This window comes from Amblyomma americanum, chromosome 10, assembly GCF_052857255.1.
Source record: "Amblyomma americanum isolate KBUSLIRL-KWMA chromosome 10, ASM5285725v1, whole genome shotgun sequence".
In the NCBI taxonomy this organism is placed as follows: Eukaryota; Metazoa; Arthropoda; class Arachnida; order Ixodida; family Ixodidae; genus Amblyomma; species Amblyomma americanum.
In genome coordinates, this window is record NC_135506.1 from 17,787,144 (window position 1) to 17,807,849 (window position 20,706).

The 20,706-nt window shown below is 46.3% G+C and overlaps 2 protein-coding genes across 2 annotated transcripts in view; one reads left to right on the top strand and one right to left on the bottom strand.

Moving 5' to 3' along the window:
* BicD (Microtubule-associated protein Bicaudal D) overlaps nt 1-10,375 on the bottom strand; it is a 32,332-nt gene extending 21,957 nt beyond the window's left edge. The window contains exons 1-4 of the mRNA XM_077640385.1: nt 10,008-10,375; nt 8,660-8,800; nt 6,415-6,639; nt 2,732-2,981 (exon numbers count right to left, since the gene is read on the bottom strand). Coding sequence (XP_077496511.1) covers nt 2,732-2,981; nt 6,415-6,639; nt 8,660-8,800; nt 10,008-10,238 — 847 coding nt within the window. The 5' untranslated portion in view covers nt 10,239-10,375. The remainder of the gene's footprint in view (nt 1-2,731; nt 2,982-6,414; nt 6,640-8,659; nt 8,801-10,007) is intronic.
* A 1,209-nt stretch (nt 10,376-11,584) lies between these two features.
* On the top strand, nt 11,585-20,372 carry LOC144107064 (galactosylceramide sulfotransferase-like). Its single transcript, XM_077640043.1, has 7 exons — nt 11,585-11,658; nt 11,774-11,895; nt 14,491-14,649; nt 16,422-16,632; nt 17,513-17,758; nt 18,451-18,624; nt 19,981-20,372. The coding sequence occupies exons 1-7, from the start codon at nt 11,650-11,652 to the stop codon at nt 20,326-20,328; spliced, it is 1,269 nt and encodes a 422-aa protein (XP_077496169.1). The 5' UTR covers nt 11,585-11,649; the 3' UTR covers nt 20,329-20,372.
* Nucleotides 20,373-20,706: the final 334 nt, after the last annotated feature.

A 20,706-nucleotide genomic window follows, 5' to 3' on the forward strand; every position in this document is an offset into this window, starting at 1 on the left:
CTTGGAAAAAAGCATTTCTGGCGCATATTAAGATGCCATTCAATATGACAATTAGCCATTCTCACAGATAATGAGGCACTGTCATGTTTCACCATATATATATATATATGCAAATAAAGAATCAGAACAACATGCTCCGTCTGTCACAGGGCCCCTCTAAATTTTCCACCAGCTTTCAAAACATACTGTACAAAAAAGCTACAACCGGCTGCAGCTGTCGCAATGGCATATGAAAAGGCCTGCATTTACCTCCTGGCAGCATCAATGAATTCCCCACATATGCATTGCTTCCCCATGCCCAAGCATCACAGAGACATATAATTTTTCATTCTACTTCTCTGACCGATGCATCTGGCACCAACACTTGTCTGGTTCCTCCAGCAGAGATGAAAAATGGCTGCCAAAGTGAGGAGATAACTACACGAGAGCAAGCGCATTCAGTTAACTCCGTCAGTGCTAGTTACTGCTGAGAAAGGACCGAGTGTAGTAGCCTGATCAGAAATTCTACTGGAATGCAAGAACTATGCATTCAATAGCTACCAAAGAACAAATAGAGGTGGAGCTAAGTGCTTCAGCCCAAGCAGTGCCCCCTGCATGTGAATAAAGCCCTGGACAGGCTCTCAGAAAAATGCTTAGATTCAATTAATAATGACCAGCTGTAAAGTGAAACTGTTGTTGGTAAGTGGTTAGATTATGAACAGTCCCAAAATAAAGTGCATAAAGGGAAGGTGGAGCTCAGGCATACATGGATTTGGCGCTCAGGAAACCTACCAAGCACTTCAAGAAGCTCATGGGATCCGTGGAAACAAAGGGTTCTGGAGAACCCAGTGTGCGAACCCCCTCTTCTAGGTGGAAGATGATGGCATTGGAGTAGTTAGCAGGTCCACCATGCTTTCCTATGGCCAGCCATTTCCCATTTCTACATGGACGTAAACTGGGCACGTGTTCATGCCAGGCACAATTCTATACTAAACAAACTCAAAAACAGCATTTCTGTGCAAGACATAAGTGCAAGTGACCCAAGGATATCATCGCCAAAGGAAACATCTTCAAAGCTGTCAAAGAAGAGCTGTCAAGTCACAGTACTTTGATAGACTAAAGCCTACAACAATAAACTGCACATGTGCCCCTGTGCGCTCAAATAAAAAAAGATAAGTTTTTGTGCAGCAAGTGGCTAATAACACATTTACCTTAAGTTAAAATATCACAGAGTGGCACTACCACACATCTCATGGCGCAAAGACATAGTCCACCATGGCACAGGAGATCCTGCACACCGCCTTGCGGCCTCTGCAGTGCCAGGAATGCTGCTTTGTACTCTCGGAAGCAGTAGTCGTCGAACAACTGCTAACTGCTCGCGACCGCGGCAGGTAAGTGCCTATGACACTACCTTCTGTTGATGCGCTTCCGGGCCAGTCAAACTCTGGAAAGCTTTCGTGATAGAGAATGGGAGAGATGGAAGACACGGAGCTGCAGCGGCTACCTTCAAAGAGGTGCTTCTGTAAGCCTTCACTCTGACTGCTATCTGCGACAAAGCCTTCATCACTGTGCATGTCATCTTTCTTCACGTGAGTAAGGTGAATGTGTTGTTCACTGTGAGGTGTTTCTGATGTGTTGCCATCAACTTTTTTCAAGCTGGGTTCATGATTGCACTCTGATGAATGACTGCCTGACATTTTGGTCTTGCAGCCATTATTTTCTGAATGAACTGCGTTGAAACTCAACCTCTTACCAGAAAGTGCAGGGTCAGATGGTTCGCACTTGGCCTGTGAAAAAGAAGGTTCCTTGTACGATTGCAGCTTTGACTTGTGTGCACATAACTCGATGCTTTGATCACCTGCAGGTTGCACTGCTTTGCAAGGTAAACCTGCGGCAATGTTTCCGTTACTGTGATTCCCTTGAGTAGGATCGGCACCATTCACCTCACGAGCGCTTGTCATTCGCCCAAGTCGATTTGTATTCTGAGATAACAGTTTGGAAGCTAACCTGGAACGATGCCTTTCTTGTGGACAGTCACAAGTTTGAACGTTGCTGCTAAAAGTTGTGGATTCGCATGAGTGGCTAGAAATGGGACTTTGATCATGGAGGCAGCAAGATGAACTGCGCAAATGACCACAAAATGGCAAGTGTACGCCACGGTCATTGCAAACTGACGATCCGCAAGCATGGTGCACCATGCCTCTTGATGCAGAGCAAGGAAAGTATCTCCCATGGTCTTTGCCGGAACCGCGGTGGGTCTTACTGCTGCAAGCATTGTGTGTGGCATGATGAAAATGTTGAGGAGACAGGTCTCGGTCGACTCCCGAATCCATGGACGAGTTGGCATCCCAGGAGGTGCATGGAGCGATGCCTACAGTGCTGGAAACGCAGCCACCGCATGCAGAGGTGGCAGCCGAGCAAAGCTGAACACCACGACAACCACAGGGCAAGACAGCACACGGCGACAGTGAACCGGGCAGCAACACCACACCACCACAACCCACAGCACAACCAGACACCTCAGCACGTGACTTGGCGCCACGTTTCTTAGGCTTCGAAGACTGTGAAGCAGCAGGCCAGGGAGAAGACAACGCCAGCTTAGAAACACCACCGCATGGTGATGCACCCCCATGACTACTTTTCGTGCACTGCGACTCATTTCCAGAGTTAAAACCAGAGCCCGCATGCAACATGGTCGGCGCCTCGCGGACACTCAGCCGGTGCGTGAGAGGAGGGGGAAGGGAACGCTTACTTCCGAGGCGGAAGCCCGCAAAGGAGAGTCCATCGAGGTGGAACACGGGCGACTCGGCCGTCAGCCGCTGGTCCAGCTCCCGCCGGAGGGCGTACTTCTGCTCCCGTTCCGACTGAAGCGCCTCCAGGGCTTCTTCCAGTTGCTGTTCCCCGATGCGACGTAGCGAGCCGAGCTCCTCAAGCTGCGCATTGAGAGACTCCACTTCTTCCTTCAGGCGGCGCACCTCGTGCTTGGCACCTTCGAACTCCACCTATAACAGAGACAAAGCGGGAATTCACGGTGGGCATTCAAAAAGGCTCTTTCCACTTGCGCTTGTTTCATAGGCAGATTTCGGCCTTTACAATCTACAATCCAATAATTTGTGATACAACAACACATCTTTTGACTAATCGCTGCATATTTATTCAGTACAGCAGGCATCCAAAGAGAACATTTCTCCTTACGTTTGTTTCACACACAGATTCGTAAATTGCAAGGGTTAATATCCAGAAGCGACAAAAGGTCTATGAGGGACGCCGGATTGGATGACTTTAGGTTAATTTAGACCAGCTCAGGTTCTTTAACTTGCGCTGACATCGCTCAGCACATGGACACTTTTGCTTTTCACCTCTATCAAAATGCGGCCAGGACTGCACCCACGTCCTTTGGCTCAGTAGCTGAGCACCCTAACCACTGAGCCACCATGGCGTTTGGGCATTTGCAAAATACAATCCAACAACCCACAATCTCAATGACACATTGTTAACAGGGCTAGACGGCACACATTCGTTCGGTATAGCACAAAATGAATATACAAACACCGGACAGGACAAGCTCTCCTCTCTAATTTTTGTTTGCATCTTCACGTTGGGCTAAGAACAAATTAAAAGCATTCCCAATATACATACACAGTCAAGCCCAGTTACAACAGCCGCAGTAATTATTAAGGCTCACTTTTACGAATGAAGGCACTGCTGCCGTCAAAATTTATACAAAGCCAATGGGATTACAACTTCCTTAGGGTATCTCAGAGGGGGAATGTGATGTGGGTCAACTCAAAATGTTCAAAAACACTCGAAGTTGCCTTTAAGAAACGTGACACTATTTATGCCATACTTTGTTTTTGGCTGCAATATGGGGAGTCCACTTGTTAAGAACTTTGGGTATAAAAAACACAATCCATATGGCCCTCCAGCTTATTATAAGTGAGCTTGACTGTACATATTCAGTTAAAGCTTTTTAAGACATGCATCTTCACACTGACAATCTATAACAGAAAACCAGCATCTACACTGCTGCAAACTGTACTGAACCTACACATCTACACAGGAATATGACATTTTACCACCTAATAGGCACAACCTATAATGAACTGCCTGCAATCAAATGAGCACCATTTTCACAGTGTGCTATTTCAGCACGCAAGTGCAGCCGTACAGCTACAAAGGCTCCACAGAAACTTCGTAGTTGAAAGAAAAATTCGTCTTGGTCTGGGGTTCAAACCCAGGACCAATGCTTCTTCGGGGCAGTCGCTCTACCAACTGAGCTAATCGGGACAGCTAGCACTTCCGACAAAGGTCCACAACGAAATTTCCCACATAATGAGAAGGCAATAAAATGCTGCCCAAGAGAAATGCAAAAGACTGAAGCTTGCAGATCATTCAACCCCTTTTATAACACGTTATCAAGTATTCATAGCCTAATATTTTACACGTCTGACTAAACACAAACACTGCTCCTCCTGTAACACTGCCACATGAACTGATACTATTCGACCAGAAAAAAAAGAACATGTCTATGATACCAAATTTACACTCTTGTTTTTTTTTTTTAATAAAGTAACCTGCAGAGCTTACTGGTCATCTCTTACAAAGCTCAGATGTTCAGTTTTTGAACATTTTTCCCACAAACTGGAATGCTGTTAACACAAAATAAATGTATGAGAACTATAGTCCAGTAAACATATAATAATACCATGTTTATACAAAGAGATTGCTTCACTTCATAATTAAAACCACGTACCCCTTACTAAAAAGTTTTCTTGTAAAGGAAGGTACCCAGGAAGGTACCCTGAAACTTTAACCCTGTAATGCCCAGACATTGAAAACATCAGATAAAAAATATGAGCTTCAAAGATTGCATCACTAAAGGTCCCTTAATTGCAGATGCATAAAAAGCTAGAAGAGCCAAAGGTGTAAACAACATAACAAAATTCTGTTAATTTTGATGAGCCCTGGATGTCTTAAGATGACAAAACAGTTCACAGTAAATGAGAAGCAAAATGTAAAATTCTAAGCTGCTCCATTACCTGCCACTGCAGCAAATTACAAGCACAGAAATTTTAGGCTGTTTTGCCATTAGCATTAGGTTTTGAATGCTTTCATCTTTAAGCAGGCCTCCTACATTTCTGGCAGCTGACATCTGGACTTTCCTTTGATAAATACCGATGTCATAAAAGGCTATTTCTCAATTATGTTAAAAATTTATGCAGTTCTACCAGCAGAAATGAAAATCATTCACATTTTTACAGAATGCATCACAGGTGACACACTGGACAACACAGGGTTAAAGGTCTATGGGACAGAATCTGCACACACAATTTCAGCACAGAACCCCACTAAGTTTACAGCCCTGATAGAGCAAGATGCACATACAGTGATTTCTGCCAGCAACAGAATAAAAAAGTAGGCAGGAAACAGCATCACATATTGTAAAGGTGGCAGCTTCAAGCATAAGAATATGCTTGCCAAAATTATTATATTAATCTGATCATTTGCAGGTACACTACATTACACTGCCCAACTTCTTACATATTAATAATAATAATAATAATAATAATAATTGGTTTTTGGTGGAAAGGAAATGGCGCAGTATCTGTCTCATATATCGTTGGACACCTGAACCGCGCCGTAAGGGAAGGGATAAAGGAGGGAGTGAAATAAGAGAGGAACAAATAGGTCCGTAGTGGAGGGCTCCGGAATAATTTCGACCACCTGGGGATCTTTAACGTGCACTGACATCGCACAGCACACGGGCGCCTTAGCGTTTTTCCTCCATAAAAAACGCAGCCGCCGCGGTCGGGTTCGAACCCGGGAACTCCGGATCAGTAGTCGAGCGCCCTAACCACTGAGCCACCGCGGCGGGGCTTACATATTACGTTCATGCTTTGCACTTCAGCATAAAATGCATTTTTGATACTTGGCTCATCATGAACTGTGACACTACCTCATCTTCAACTGACAACAACCAAAGCCTCTGCAAGAATCCCCAATGGCACAGACAGGGGCTGGAATAAGCCTCATGAAATTTGCTCCCCTGACCACAAACCATCAGTTTCATTGCCTTGAACAGACTGCTTAGTTTTGTAAACACAAGCCTGCTTCACGAAGCAGCTAACTGAATGTTTACCAACCCATCATATTCCGAGTGCAATTACCTTTATGAGACTAACACAGAAATGACTGTAACCTCGAAACACATACGCGTTGCCTGTCACTCCAACGTACAGATGCTCAGAAAGACGACATGTTTATGAATGCCAAAACCTGAACAGTTTTAACGTTTTGTGACATAAAGCCGACTACTTTCATACACCTACCATGCCAGCTCTACTGAATTTTCAATCTCAATTTATTCCACACTTTCCACGAAAATGCAAAAAGATACACTTGCAGCCCGTACAACAAATTCTACCAAACACTCACCTGTGAAGACCGCAGCGACGAGACCTGCTTCTGTAGCGATATGTTCTCTTCTTCAAGCTCGTTGTTGTCTGTGAGAAGCCTCTGCTCCCTCAGCTTCATATCCTTCAGCTCCGAGCGTAGGTTCTTGCGCTCCCAGTCAGACACATCTCCGTGCTTCATAATCTCATAGTTCTCATTCTGGAGCCGCTCTTTCTCGGCCAACACTCGGCCAAGTTCTTGCCGAACCTGGAAAGGGATCAAACAAGAGGCAAGAGCACACTCAAGCACACAGTCAAATAAATAAAGCAAAAACATCATATTGGCATAAATGGTGGGAACGCTTCCCCCTCCCCCAGTCATGCACAGTCTTGATAAGCACAAAGAAAGTTCTAAATCAAATGGATAATAATCCCTTCAAAATGGTGGTAAAGACACCCCCCTCCCCTTCTTCCCCCCCCCGTATGTCCGACCACAGGACATCAAAATGAACATGGCTAATTTTTTACGAGCAGCGCGAATGTGCCCTCTGCCATGCTGCCATGATATGACACTTGTTTTGAGAGTTGTCAGTGGCCCCAATAATGAAAGCTTCCTCTTGTTGCTGTTATGTCAAGATTTACTTTAGCTACTATTTTTCTGGTGTTATAGTCACTTCTCAAATCCAGCTGATGGCAGTATCTTTTGAATTGGATTGTGATTAAGTTCACTTTAATGCAAATGTGTACACCTAGGAAACCCATCAAAGAACTTCACACAATGTGCCCATTATCTGGTTTATGCAGATGATTCTGAACAATCTGCAATGTGATTAAGTTCTTTTTATTACAAACGTGCATACTTAGGGGACCCACCAAAGAACTTGCATACAATGTGCTCATGCAAATGGTTCTGCACAGTTTACAATGTGATTAAGTTCACTGTAATGTGAACATGCAATTTTTTGGGAGCCACCAAAGAACTAGCACACAATGTTCTCATTATTTGGTTTATGCAGAAGCTTCTGAACAGCATCTTAACTAGGAGAAACAAACTCTTTGAAACGCAAAGCTGCATTATCGAAACTCCAGTCATACTGCCTATAGGCGTGCTCAGGTGGGTGTTAAATTACTGCATGTTGTAGGGAAATATTCAAAAAGAAGCACTAGAACAAGACCCTTAAAGAAAGGTCGGCTTTAACTTTAGAGAGCTGTGCCAGCACACCGATAATACAAGGTGCGTAAAATTGCCAAGTGCTCTTAAGACGTCCATAAGAATGTACGGCTTTACACCGCTCACAGACAATTCTCTTTAAAGCAAAGAAATGACACTCTAGGAGCACAACAGAACTATCTTTCTCGACATCACAAGTGCTCATTTGACACACAACACCTCTTTGAGTATGCAGCACACTCATAACACCATTTTAAATGGACACTAGAGAAGATTTTATGCATTATCTCTTTTTCGTCAAGAAAGTGGAGTTGAAAGGCTAATCACAAAGTTTGCTGCATTTCATATTGTTTTTTTTTCTTCATGAAAAAAAAAACACTTCCAATGAGGTGCTTTTTATTTTGCACAAACTCTACACAATTCATAGCATCGTCCACGATAATGACAGCTTGCTCTATTTCTGAAAGTTTCTAACGACAAATTGATTTCGAGCTTGGCCAAACAATGTAATAGAAGTCTTATGAAACTCACTCTGCCATATACAGAAATCAAGGCTGGCTCCCAGCAGTCTTTTGTCTATAAAACTATTCCAAGAATCCAGCCAACGTAAGCAAGCCATCACTGGAGGAATGAGGGTTCTACATTTAGTTCTTATCAAGTCCTCACTGTATAGGCTCTTCCTCATGACCTGTAAAAACACTGTAGGTTGAAATTGCTGAGCAGATTTAACACCTGAAATTATTATCTGTTTCAATATACAAACAAAGCACAGTGCTCAAATATCTTCCAAGACCTCAAGGTCCTAGGACTGAAGCCCCCATGCAAGATGTAGTATATGGTTTGTCCGCCAATAATGATAAAATACATTATTTGGTAGGCTGTTCTTTAAAATAATGAATAATGATTTCGTCCGAAGGACCACTAGAATTTTCAAGACTAATGCGGCTAATAAAGTGTACCAAGCTACCAGCTGACAGGGAAAGAGGTGACAGTCTGGTAGTAGAACGAGGTCAACTCCAGGAAATCTTTTAACATGTGTTCAATGCAATTAAGGCAGGGCTAGTTTCACAAGGCATTTAAGATATGGCACAATAAAAAAAAAAAGAAAGGCCTTTACCTGCTTGAGTTCTTTTTCTAATTCCTGAAGTGAAGAGGTCAGGGAGGCTTCCTTGCTAGCAGTTTCTTGGAGGAGACTCTCCTCTTGTTCAATGCCGGTGGTTGTAGACACCTTCTGACTTGTCTGCACCTTGGCGAGAGCCTATCAACAATTCCACCACATTGAATACCGGTTAGTCTCCTTCATCACAGCGCAAAGCACGAAACAAGGGTTCTAAGCAGCGTAACATTCCTTGGTCAAAAGTGGCCAGTATCAGAAGACCTTTTTTTCTTTTTTAAGCTGATCAACAGATAGTTTTAGCAAAGCATGACACAAGTTTTAATCTGTCATCAAAAATAAAAAAAAATGAAAAATTAAACATCTTTGTTCAGGATATTGTGAACAAGAAATTGAGTGAAAAAAACTAAACATGTTCCCCTATCACGCTAAGTACGCAATGTTGAAAGTCGGAAGTATTCCACGGCCTGATCCAGTAGGAAGTGATTTCTACATGCAAAGGCGAACGGCCACGAGACCACCAGCATCAACATCAGCAAGCATGTGTGGTTTTACAAACGCAAAAAGTCACGACTTCTCAATTTGGTTTCATAAAAAGTGGGGCGCACGCATAAACAAAATGCCACTTTTAATGAATTCAAGACGAAAACACTTCATTATGTTTCGCAGACCGCCGACAGTGCGTACAAAAAATAAACGTATACAGGAATGCTCGGCACAGTACGGTTTCGGTGTCACACCATCGCACTTCCACACGACCTACATGCACCCGAGGTCCCTCACCAAGTTTGGGGGCGCCCTTAATTACGACTTCCGATGCCGACACACAAAATGAACACGGCAGAGAGTTTGCCGAGTGAGATCGACCGCGAGATGCGCTCGCGGTTCCGGATGTCACTTTTTGTTTGTGTACGGATATCGCACCTCGGCGCGCTGTCCCGGAGACTGAAAAATGCTGGCAAGTAACCAAAACTACACGCCTCCAACGAACGCAAACACAAACGACGAGCCCACTTGGTCAAGCATCGAATCGGCAACTTGACCTTCACGCTATGCCGCCGAGTCGCCAACGCACTAGCGCTGTAGCAGAAATACAAGAGGAAATAAATTAAGGAACCGGCGGCATCGCTTAACCCTAATACCGCGACAATTGCAAGCATCATCGTGCCGCACAGATAGGACCGATACATGCGCAGCGTTTCGGTGAATGAATGCTCGCCACAATGCTACGCAGAACTCGAGGCGCATCGAGGGAAAAATTTGCGATCGCATCAAGAAATCGGGCCAAACCGGTTACCACGCCTACTACTAACGTCAAAAATAGAGGCAACACGCGTTAAGCGGTTCTCACCTCCTTAAGTATTTCCAGCTCGTGCTTCGTGGTGTCGTACATGGCTTCCAGCTCGTCGCATCTTTGCTGTAGCGCCTGTTTCTCGTCCAGCAGCACGAGACCGTACTGGGCCGACTGGATCTTCTCGTGACTGGTCTGAGCGAGCTCGCGATGGAGCCGCTCCAACTCGAGTTTGAGGGCTTCATTTTCGGCTCGCAGATCGCCCTCCTTGAGCCCGGCGCTGGTGTCCATAGTGTCAAATGTTCCGTGCGCGCCTCAAACGTTGATCCAAACCCCGTTCGGGCGAAATCACACCCATGGGGAACTCACATCAACGTAGCTAAGAACTGGCACGACTCCATCTTGCCACAGAAAAAAAGTGCTCTAACAACTCGTGGTTGTACCCTTCCGCAAACTTTTGGTGAAAAGCAGCCCAAACTCAATCTACACCTGAAACAAGTGTGTACAGAATAGCACATATTAGGTCTTCAAATAGTGTCATTACTTTTCTAAGTGTTAAAACGCACGCAGCAACGTGAAGTAAATCAATCACACTGGGTCTTTGGGAACTACGTTTTCTATCGGATTGTAACTGCGGCGAGTTGAGCTAGTTTCGTTTCGATGGTGATACTCCTGGTGGCGAAAACTTGACCTTCTCTTTTCACGAAACTCCTCATGCGCTGAATCGGCTGAACTCATGGCTGAACTGCATTCGATGGCCAGGACAGCTCAGTGAAAGCTCCAAGATTATGTTAGTCCATGTGGGCTACTCTGATAGCATGTGAGATCACGCCCATCCAATATTTCCTGCAGTAATCTATGGCGGAAAAAATTTTGCACGAACACTCGTGAGTCGTGAAGCAGCTCGTTGCAATTAAAAGTGCAGGCTGCTAGGAGGAGCAGAAGTCGGTTTTGAAGAGAGCAAAAGCCCCTGTACGCTTTGTGCAGAAAATGTGTCACTCAATAGATGTTTCATTCAAGAAATCCAGGCCAGCATCTGACGCGGCGACCCTGTCCACCCCAATCACCCCTGGCCCTCATCTCTCGACTGAGAGGTAGAGCCGGAGGGTAGGATGAGGTCGTCTTCTTCTGTTGGAAAATAAAGTCTTTCACTCACTTACTTCACTTTCAAAATAACAACACGTCAGCATGAAGAAAAAAGCACTAAAGCAGTTGTTAATCACAGTCAAAGACTATCGCTTACCAGAATATAACTAGTCGCGGTCCCATCTTGTACTCACGAGTTCCACGTGAAACGATGTTATACAAAAAACATTCGCGAAAAATATTTAATTTTAGGACTGGCGCTTTTCTGTGCGTGTTTTTCGAGACCTGCAGTCATCAGCTCGAAACGATCCAGCAACATCGGTACTAAGAAATAATGATGGATTTCTCGCCCAATTAGCTATTGATCATGCTGAGAGCACCATAGAAAACGTAATTGCCTTTACGCCGCCGTTCCCATTCTACCATTGCTTGTTTTGCTAAACAACCATTCAAGCACAGCTCGAAAAGATATAGTGGTTCTTTTTTCTCAGAACTTTTACAAAACGCGCGTTCCGGGTACGAGATTTCTCACGAAGAAGAGGAGTCGGGAACGCGCTCACCGCTGACCTGCAGTTCCCATCGGTACCGCCTTGCTGAGCTGCGTAGGAGCCTAAAAATGATTCTTGTAAGAACGCCGTTCCTGGCCCACAGTTTCTTACTGAGTTGCTGCTCTCGTACGTTGTCACAGATCATTCACTTCTGTGCTCGGTGTTTTCTCTTTGTTATGGCGCTTGTGACAGCCGACGCTCATGCCACTCCGACACCAGCAGATGGCCTTGCTTTCCCGACGACCATCCGCGCAGCTTTTGCTGGGCCTCTGCACCGGCATAGTAATCATCACTTTCTTCCTTCACTGCGCCGGGTAAGTTAACTATGGCTGTGCAAGTTTGGTTTTTTTTTCCTGTCTGCCGAATGACAGCCTTCAATATGATAGAAAATTATACCTGTGTATTTGCATCAGACGCGAAGTCAAGCGCGTCAGTGTAAGCCAGTTGCATACCCAGCAATTCTGGACAAAAGCACTTTTGAGCGGGAAACCGTTTATGAACGTATTTTTTTCATATAATGTAAAATATTTACGATAACAATCAATATAACTGCGGATCACCCGACGGCAGTCTATTTTTTTTTTCTATTCACGTTTTTGTTATCGTCAAAAGCCTTCGCCATTGGTTTTCTATAGAAGTCTTAACTGTTCGATGCGATCACTTGAGACACTTTAAAAGAAAGATTTTGCTATAGATCAGAATAAAGGACCATTACGTTCAATATTTCCATGACAGTGTCTTGCAATTTTCCAGTTTTCAAATTTGTTGCCCGAGAAAGCTGTACTTGTGCGCTGACTAACCAAGTATCTCGGTATAATCGTTGACTGCAAATTGCCACGGACTTGCATATGGCGCACATCTGCATCAGGCTGCGGATTGCAGCTTGGGTTTTGTATAGCTTAAGAGTTCTGCAACCTCCGCCTCAAGGCACTGGACCCTGAACTGCGCCTTCGTCTTCCACGTAACTTAGAACGTCGCGACGCAACACTGTTATGCCGTTTATGAATCGGTGTTGTATTTACCAATTACTATGCTTTCCGGATGGGGATGGCCGACAGACCTGCCTGTGAGAGCTGTGGTTGTCAGGAGACCATCGCTCATCTTCTCTGTGAGTGCCCTGCATTTGCGAGTGCAAGACACACACTGTGCTGTGCCCTGGACCGCCTCGATCCTCGCCCATTAACAGAGCAAAAGATCCTCGGTCCGTGGCCACAGCAGTCGACTGCCCTCAAGGCATACCTCTTTGCCTACTTGAGAGCGACTGGATATGAGTGACAAATTGTGACAGCGTTGTGCGTATGTGTGTGTTATGCCTTTTTTCCCTTCTCTCTTCCTCCTTTTAGTCGCCTAATCCCTCTTCCCCAGTGCAGGGTAGCCAACCGGAACACCTTTCTGGTTAACATCCCTGCCTTTCCCTCCTCCTCTTTATCTATCTAAGAGTCTGGATCCAGTAGTAGAAAAAAGACCGTAATGCATGTACTTGCCTCGAGTGTACAGAGATACGGCGCCACATTATTCGGCTTTTGAGCTTCGCGCTGCAAAGAACGCATTGGCAAATTACTTAGCAAAATGCTACTAGCTGTTGCTTACAACTCCTAGGTCGCATCATCAGATGTCCTTTTCCGGACGGTAAACTTCGGTCTTTTGATTCACTATTTTTCCTGACTGCTGTCATAAGACATTTCTGGAACTCAGATTTTAAGCGAGACTACCTATGCTGCCACCCGCGTTTTGAGCAGCCAGCGCAGGTTTGAGGTCTGAAATGTCATGACTAGATTTGGTTAAACAACGCGCTGTGCTTACTTTCCTGTATTTTTTAATATATTTCCAGATGAAGTATTTGTCACCAATTTGAATCGACTGGCCGGAATATATTTACAATTACATTTTTTTCTCAGCAATAAATGCTCTTTTTGTTGCCGACAAACCACCAACGTAGCCTGAAATAGTCAGAGAATCAATTATAACTTTCTTCCTTTCTTCTCTTCGTCCCTACTTTATCCCTTCCCTTACGGTGCGGTTCAGGTGTCCGCCGAGATATGAGCCATATACTGCGCCATTTCCTTCGCCAAAAATCAATTTTCAATTTTCAATCACTTGTCCCAGAGAATAATTATTTGATGCAGTTGTCCTCAGAGTGAACGGCGGTGAAGCGTGGCCTCTGGGATCCGCGTGAAAACAGTTCCGACGTATGCATTTTACTTGCGAAATCGGCCTGTGATGGCAACACGTGTTTTTCGTTTTTAAGTCTTTCCTAGCTTATAAAAGCTCCGTTTTAGATGACAGAGCTCTATTTGTAATTAGAACGTGGTACTTGAATAATATCGGCCAAGTTCAATTTGTCCGCAATGTCATTTTAAAGTACCGCGTAGTTAATTAAGACCAGCACTGAGGAAATACGCTACTCGGTGTTACTTGCCGTCAGCACCAACTATTCTCACATGAAGGCTTATAATAACCTCTAGGTGGCCTTTCTTCCCAACGTGACAACACAGCAAGGTTGAACAGTTATATCTCAGCCTTATGTCTCAGAACAGTTATCTCAATACTTCGCAGAGCAGTCCTCCTTTTCTGCATAGGTCAGCTGTTAGCACAAGCAGTCCACGTGCAGGGATCACGAAACAACTGTACAACTGTCCTATACTTGTAGTCTCCATGCTCGTACAGGGCGTCTTAGAAACAGTCATTACAGGCGGATTCAAACTAATTAACTCATTCATTCAAAGCAAAAAACCAGGGTACTTCTGTTTTTGTTTTGTTTTCAGCTGGCTTCTCCTTGCTTTAGCCGGACAGGCGTTCGTTTTCTAGGACGTCAGCACGCCTAGGTGGCGCTAGTTTTCATTCAAGAAAACTACACCGCCTATCATGCCCATGAATCGAAGCATAACGTGTCCTCACTGCACCTGCAGAATCGGCGCTGGATGCTCGGAGCGCAACAGGGTGGCGTTCATCAAGACTCATAAGTGCGCGGGAACTTCGGTACAGAACGTCCTCATGCGCTACGGCTACTCGCGCAACCTGACGTTCGCCATAGGGCCCCGCGACGTCTACCTCGGTCACCCCACCAGGTACGTTGCACGCACGCAGCTAGTGCTTAAAGACAGGTTTTTTTTTTTTTTTTGGGGGGGGGGGGGGGGGGGCGGTCTCAGACCTCTCCACCAAGTTGGCAAGGAAACTGATATCGCCCGTGCTAGAATGTACGGACAGCTTTAATCTGAAGCAAGCAACCATTTTTTATTCTCCTTGCTAGAGGTGGTCCAAACACTTCTTCTCTATCGATCGCTTCACAGATTTCGCTGTGATTTTTAGCAAGAATCATAAACATGTTATCTAAAACGCGAGACAGAGAAAATAAAACTTTGCAGCCCTACACAAAAGGGTGAATAAGAAGAAGAAGAAGAACAAGAGGAAGAAAAGAAGAAGAACAAGAAGAAGAAGAAGAAGAAGAAGAAGAAGAAGAAGAGGGGAAACCCGTGCCCTCACACCATGAATCAGTCCACAGCTTGCCGCTCATCTCCAAGGCTGCAACAGCGAGCGTATACTCCAACTGGCTGACCTCAATGTGGCGTCCGTTTTCCCGATTACATTCGTACTAAAATTGTAAGCAAACATAGTCATAAAGCGCTTCGGATGGTGTCATACGATTTCTCGTTGCATATAGCTTAATTACATGTGCTATAGTCCGGTGGGAGGCTTGCCTGTACAGGTATTCGAACCGACCACGTATGAACCTTCAATTTTATGCCTTCCCGGATTCTCTACCTCTGGCCGCTTGGCCAGTGGACACCTCTATCGTGCTTTGAAATACGGGGGGGGGGGGGGGGGGGGGGGTAACGCGTTGCGCGTTAGCTGCTGCCGTTGTATCCACTACATTGCTTCTACTAAATTGCTTGTACAAAGCTATTATAGTTTTCGCTGTAAGAACGCAAAGAAAGATCAAACTCCAACATACAAGCGAACGTCACTACGCGCGCATGCGCGCGCTCAAACGCCCAAATACAACGAGGATTCTACGCATCCAAGAAGTAGCCCGCTTAACTTTACGCGTAACGTGTTACGGCTGCATTTGTACCCCCTGAATGGCTTATATTAGTTTGGTTTATGGGGGTTTAACCTCCCAAGTCCTGCGACCCTCCGTTTGATTTACTCTAAAGTTTTTCCGTCCATCCATCTCAAAGCGACTCAAGCTATGAGAGACGCCATAGTGAAGGACTCCGGAAATTCCGACCACCTGGGGGTCTTTAACGTGCACTGGCGTCGCACAGTGCACGGGCCACTAGAATTTCGCCTCCACAGAAATGCGACCGCCGCCGCCGCCGGGATCGAACCCGCGTCTTTCAGGTCAGCAGGCGAGCCCCTTAACCACTGAACCACCGCGGGGCACAAATGGCTTATAACCAAGCTATTACATCTTTCACTGTAAAAAAGGCGATGAAAATGCGTCAAACTGACTGAACACCTCAAATGCGGTTATTAAATTACCCGCCGCGATGACTCAGTGGTTAGAGCGCTCGGCTACTGAGTCGGAGTTCCCGGGTTCGAACCCAACCGCGGTGGTCGCGTTTCGGTGGAGGCGAAATCTATAGGCGGCCGTTTGCTGTGTGACGTCAGTGCACGTTAAACATCCCTAGGGGTCTGCAGCCCCCCTAGGTCCTGGATGTGAGTCACGCCAACACACTCCCGTTACATCGGTTTCTTTGGCAATAATAGCTATCGCTGAAAAAGGCAGTGATGATTACACCAGTGATACAACAGATTACAAACTATGACAGCTGTTTCTATTATTTGGAATTCCGGTGAATCCGATCAAGGATATACGGCGTACAACTTTGTCTTCAAGGTTCCGCCGTAACATGGTGCCCAACCTGGACCGCTACGGCAAACAGTACCACATACTGGCTCACCACAACCGGTTTTCTACTCGGGAGGAGTACGCCAGCGTTCTGGGAAGAAACGTCTTTATCATCTCCATCGTCAGGGAGCCCATGGCCATGTTCGAGTCTCTTGCGGCTACCCTCAAGCTCAAGGGCATACACATCGACGATTTTGAGGTGCGTCGGGTTTACGCCAGTCCTTAACGTGTGTTCATGTCTCTTAAAGACAGCTCAAACCACAGGTCACCAGAGCTGGGACAGGGTGCTCGTAAAACCGTAGGGAATTTAAGCGAAAGGGCATCTTTGTGTATGAAGACGGAAGAAGTCCTCGCGCACACCCTGTACCCGAGATGTCTGAGCTTATATGACCTGCAGGCTGCATGTGAGTTTCGGCAGCTCACAAGAACCGTTGAAAAACTTATACTTACGGTGCGGTTCAGGTGTCCGCCGATATATGAGACAGATACTGCGCCATTTCCTTTCCCCAAAAACCAATTATTATTTTTATTAATTATTACTGAGATTCTGCGGCACTGAACTCTGATGTAACGAGCAAGGCAAGGAAGCTATATAGCCCTCGAAGACGAAAATGTTTAGTGAGGTGTACAACCTAACCGATTGCGAATCGATTGTGAATGTGGTGAATCCTTTATTTTATTCCGTCGTTTGGTGAGGGTAATAAAATATCGGATTATATTGTTTCTACTTTTGTGTCCCTGGCGTAAATATTTTATGGCGTGGAGCTTACAAGGCGATAATTAGCCATTAAAATTACCATTCGGGCTAATTTTGTTTACAGTGCGTGAGCTTCAATTAAACCCTTGCACTGCGTTTACAAGACGCAGTGCATCGCAGTGGTTATTACTTCACAGCGCCGGATGCGTATGTAGTTCTGCTTATGACCGCGCGAGGATTTTAATACGCTGGGAATGTTCGCTGCGGTACGGCTTACAGTCGTGAGGGTCTTTGCCTTTCTAGTGTTATGCGAGCAAATGAGATCTACACGTACACCCGCGGTGTTGACCTGGAGACCGATGATAGCTGATCCCACCGGCAGGACACTCATGGCAAAGGCCACTTCCTGTCATACCTGGCCGGCCTGCGCACCCACCACGGCCGCATCGGCACAAATCAGATGTCCTTCGACCTGGGCCTGGCGCTGCGCTCCATGAACGACTCGCGCAAAGTGGTCGACTTCATCCGGCGTCTGGACTCCGAGATCGACCTCATGCTGGTCGCCGACCTCATGGACGAGTCGCTGGTGCTGCTCAAGCACGCGCTCTGCTGGACCACCAAGGACGTGGTAAGGGCGCGGATCCAGCGCACGCACAAGCGCTATAGTGTTGTTACACAACGTCTTAGAGCGATAAAAGGGTTGTTTGTTGGGAGAATATCGGCGTCACCATTGTATGTCGTGGCTGAAAGACCTCGCGCTCATCTGCTGTGGTTCAAGCTTGGACCATGATGTTCATCATGTAGGCCTGCAACAAATTACGCTGTGCGGGTTGTGCCGTCTGTAGTCATGCACCAAAAGTAGTCAAAGTAGGTCTGCGCCGTAAGAGCGAAACGGTGCGATGGGTGTGGACATTCTCAAGAATGTGAGATAATCTGGGATGAGATAATGCACACGGGGATGGAAGTGGGGGCCGCTTTTCGGAATGCTTTAAAACTGTCGGTGTCAGACATTTGCCTCGAGGAGGAGCTTACAGTCTCAAGTGTTTCAAAAAGAAATACCGAGCTACGTGTTACTTGTCTTCTCAAAATGCCAGCGCTGGATAGCACGGATAGCAGGCGTGTCTTGTTATCAATGACGAGCGCTTTAAAACAGTAATGAATCTTGAATCCATCCTGGAGGTGTTCCCTTTAAGTGGGGATCATATTGTACATACACCCGGTGAAACAGCTGTTCACATCTTGAAGAAGCAAATCATACGTAATGCATCATGCGTCATGCTTGGTATTGACTTTCCCTCGAACTTGACATGACTCGCGCAGGTGAGCTTCCAGCAGAACGCCCGGACGTCGCAGTTCCTCCCGAGCCGCATCCCGGACAAGGCTCGCCGCGCCATACTCACGGCCAACTACGCGGACGTGGCCCTGTACGGCTTCTTCAAGAGCAAGCTGCTCGATGCCATCGCCGCGTTCGGCGTGGACAGGATGAAGGAGGAGGTGCGCCAACGTGTGGGGAGGGATCGAAACGCAATGCGGCAAGCATCGGAGGCACACATTAGAGACAGCAGCCGGTGCCCATGCTCTCTCTTCTCGTTCTCGTGCACTTTGGGCCGCCAAGAAGTCTCCAGATCTAGTGCCCTCTAGTTTCGGGGAAAAGACGCTTTGTCATAGCTAAGATATCAACACACACAAGGTGCTATTGACAGCGGTCCTTCATGCCCAACCTACACGTAGACAGATTGGCGATGTGCCTGAATCATCTAAGAATGGATATGCAGTACTTTACGATGATCCACTGTGTGATTAGGCAGCTCCGTGGCATTGCCTGAGTAGTTATTAAAGGGGAATACCAAAGGATTAGACTGGCTCCTGAACATTCTCTGGCTCTTAATCAACCAAACACAAGGCTTCCTCTTTGTGGAAGCCGAGAGCGCTATTTCCGACTGCGAAGCCTGCGCTTTTCTCTTCATTCTGGGCTGGCTGTGTCGAGCATGCTAGGCTGTGTAGTGCTTGAACTCAAGGACGAAATGGGAAATACACCCTCAAAGGAGGCTCTTCAGTCAATGGCATCAACCGAATGTCATGTCGTCAGGGTTGATCCCTTCGCACTTGCTAGCGTGACATATCATATTGGACTGGAAAGAGGATTAAGCACGGAATAACCGGATTAACCGTGGCTTAATGACAGTCGGTCGACGCCACTGACTCGAAGGCTTCCTATGAGGAGAACGTCGAGGTTTGTGACAAGTAGATCGTTAGAAAGGTGTAGGTTTGTGTAGGGAAATGTCACATGTGCAATGCGTAGATAAATAAATTTGCCTTGCTCGTGCAAGATCACTGGAGCAAGCCCAGGATCTTAGTTCTTAAACAAAAATAGCATAAACTCTAGTGTTTCTGTCTGATTCTTTAATTAATGCTGTCCAAATTTCTAAAAACATATGCGGCTTTGATTTTAATGTATTATGTGTCATCGCAACAACTATGGTGACGACAAAGCTGCAACATATCATTCCGTTTATTTCATGTCACCCTGCTCATGGGTGTACGCGGGGGTTCACTCCTTTCTTCTACTCAAAGCACGTTGCGATATCAGTGTTGTATCCTCGTTTTGAGGGACAACGTGAAACCGTTTTCGAAGTTGTGTTCTGTTGCCTGGCCGAGGTGCTCATCCTTTTAATATTGTACAACTGTTTGATTTAGACTGTGCAAGGGGTACAGCCGTAGTGCTCACATTGTCGTTGTTCATCGCCATATTCTTTGTGTGCACCTGCAGCAAGCATCGAGGAAGTGGTAGCGTGACCTCCCTGCACTTGCTCACAACAGTCAAGCATACGCCACTGCGCATGCGCGCAGGTGTTCGCTCTACGCAAGGCGCGCATGGCTATGTACGGCGACTGCGTTGACTCTGAGGAACCAGCGGACAAGGTGTTCCCACCGCAGTTCGTCTTCCGTGGCGACGTCGTCGGCTACCGGCTCAAGAATGTGACGCGCGTGGTGCCGGCGTCCACCTGTCGCCTGCTGGCTGCCAACGAGCTGCTCTTCACCAACATGGTGCGCCGCCGGCAGCTCATGGACATCTCGGCCTTCTACTTCGCCCGCTGGGCAGCCGGAGCAGCACCCGGGAGGACGTCGGCATCTTTAGCCGTCGTGTTGCTATTGGCCTTGTTCTCCACAATGGTATCGGGAACACTGTCTGACTGACGCGGCAGCGCGTTCCCGCCTTTTTATGTGACAGAGAAAAAAAAAGGGGGTGTTTATAAAGTTCTCATGCAGAATATGCTTCAACAGTGCCAAGAACTGTAAATGGCTATCGGCCAGCATGATGCTGCAGCACGACATCACGGAAGAGACGAGAGAAGGAGGAGGAAAGATGTACTGTGTTCCTTTGCGCCTCCCTTTTCTAATTTAGTTTAGTTTATGGGGGTTCAACGTCCTAAAGCGACTAAGGCTATGAGAGACGCCGTTGTGAAGGGCTCCGGGAATTTCGACCACCTGGGGTTCTTTAACGTAGACTGACATCGCACAGTACACGGGCCTCTAGAATTCCGCCTCCATCTAAATTCAACCGCCGCGGCCGGG

Coding starts and splice junctions, on each gene's coding strand:
- LOC144107064 (XM_077640043.1), top strand. Junction 16,633..17,512: donor TACACATCGACGATTTTGAG/GTGCGTCGGGTT, acceptor TCCCACCGGCAG/GACACTCATGGCAAAGGCCA. Junction 17,759..18,450: donor GCTGGACCACCAAGGACGTG/GTAAGGGCGCGG, acceptor TGACTCGCGCAG/GTGAGCTTCCAGCAGAACGC.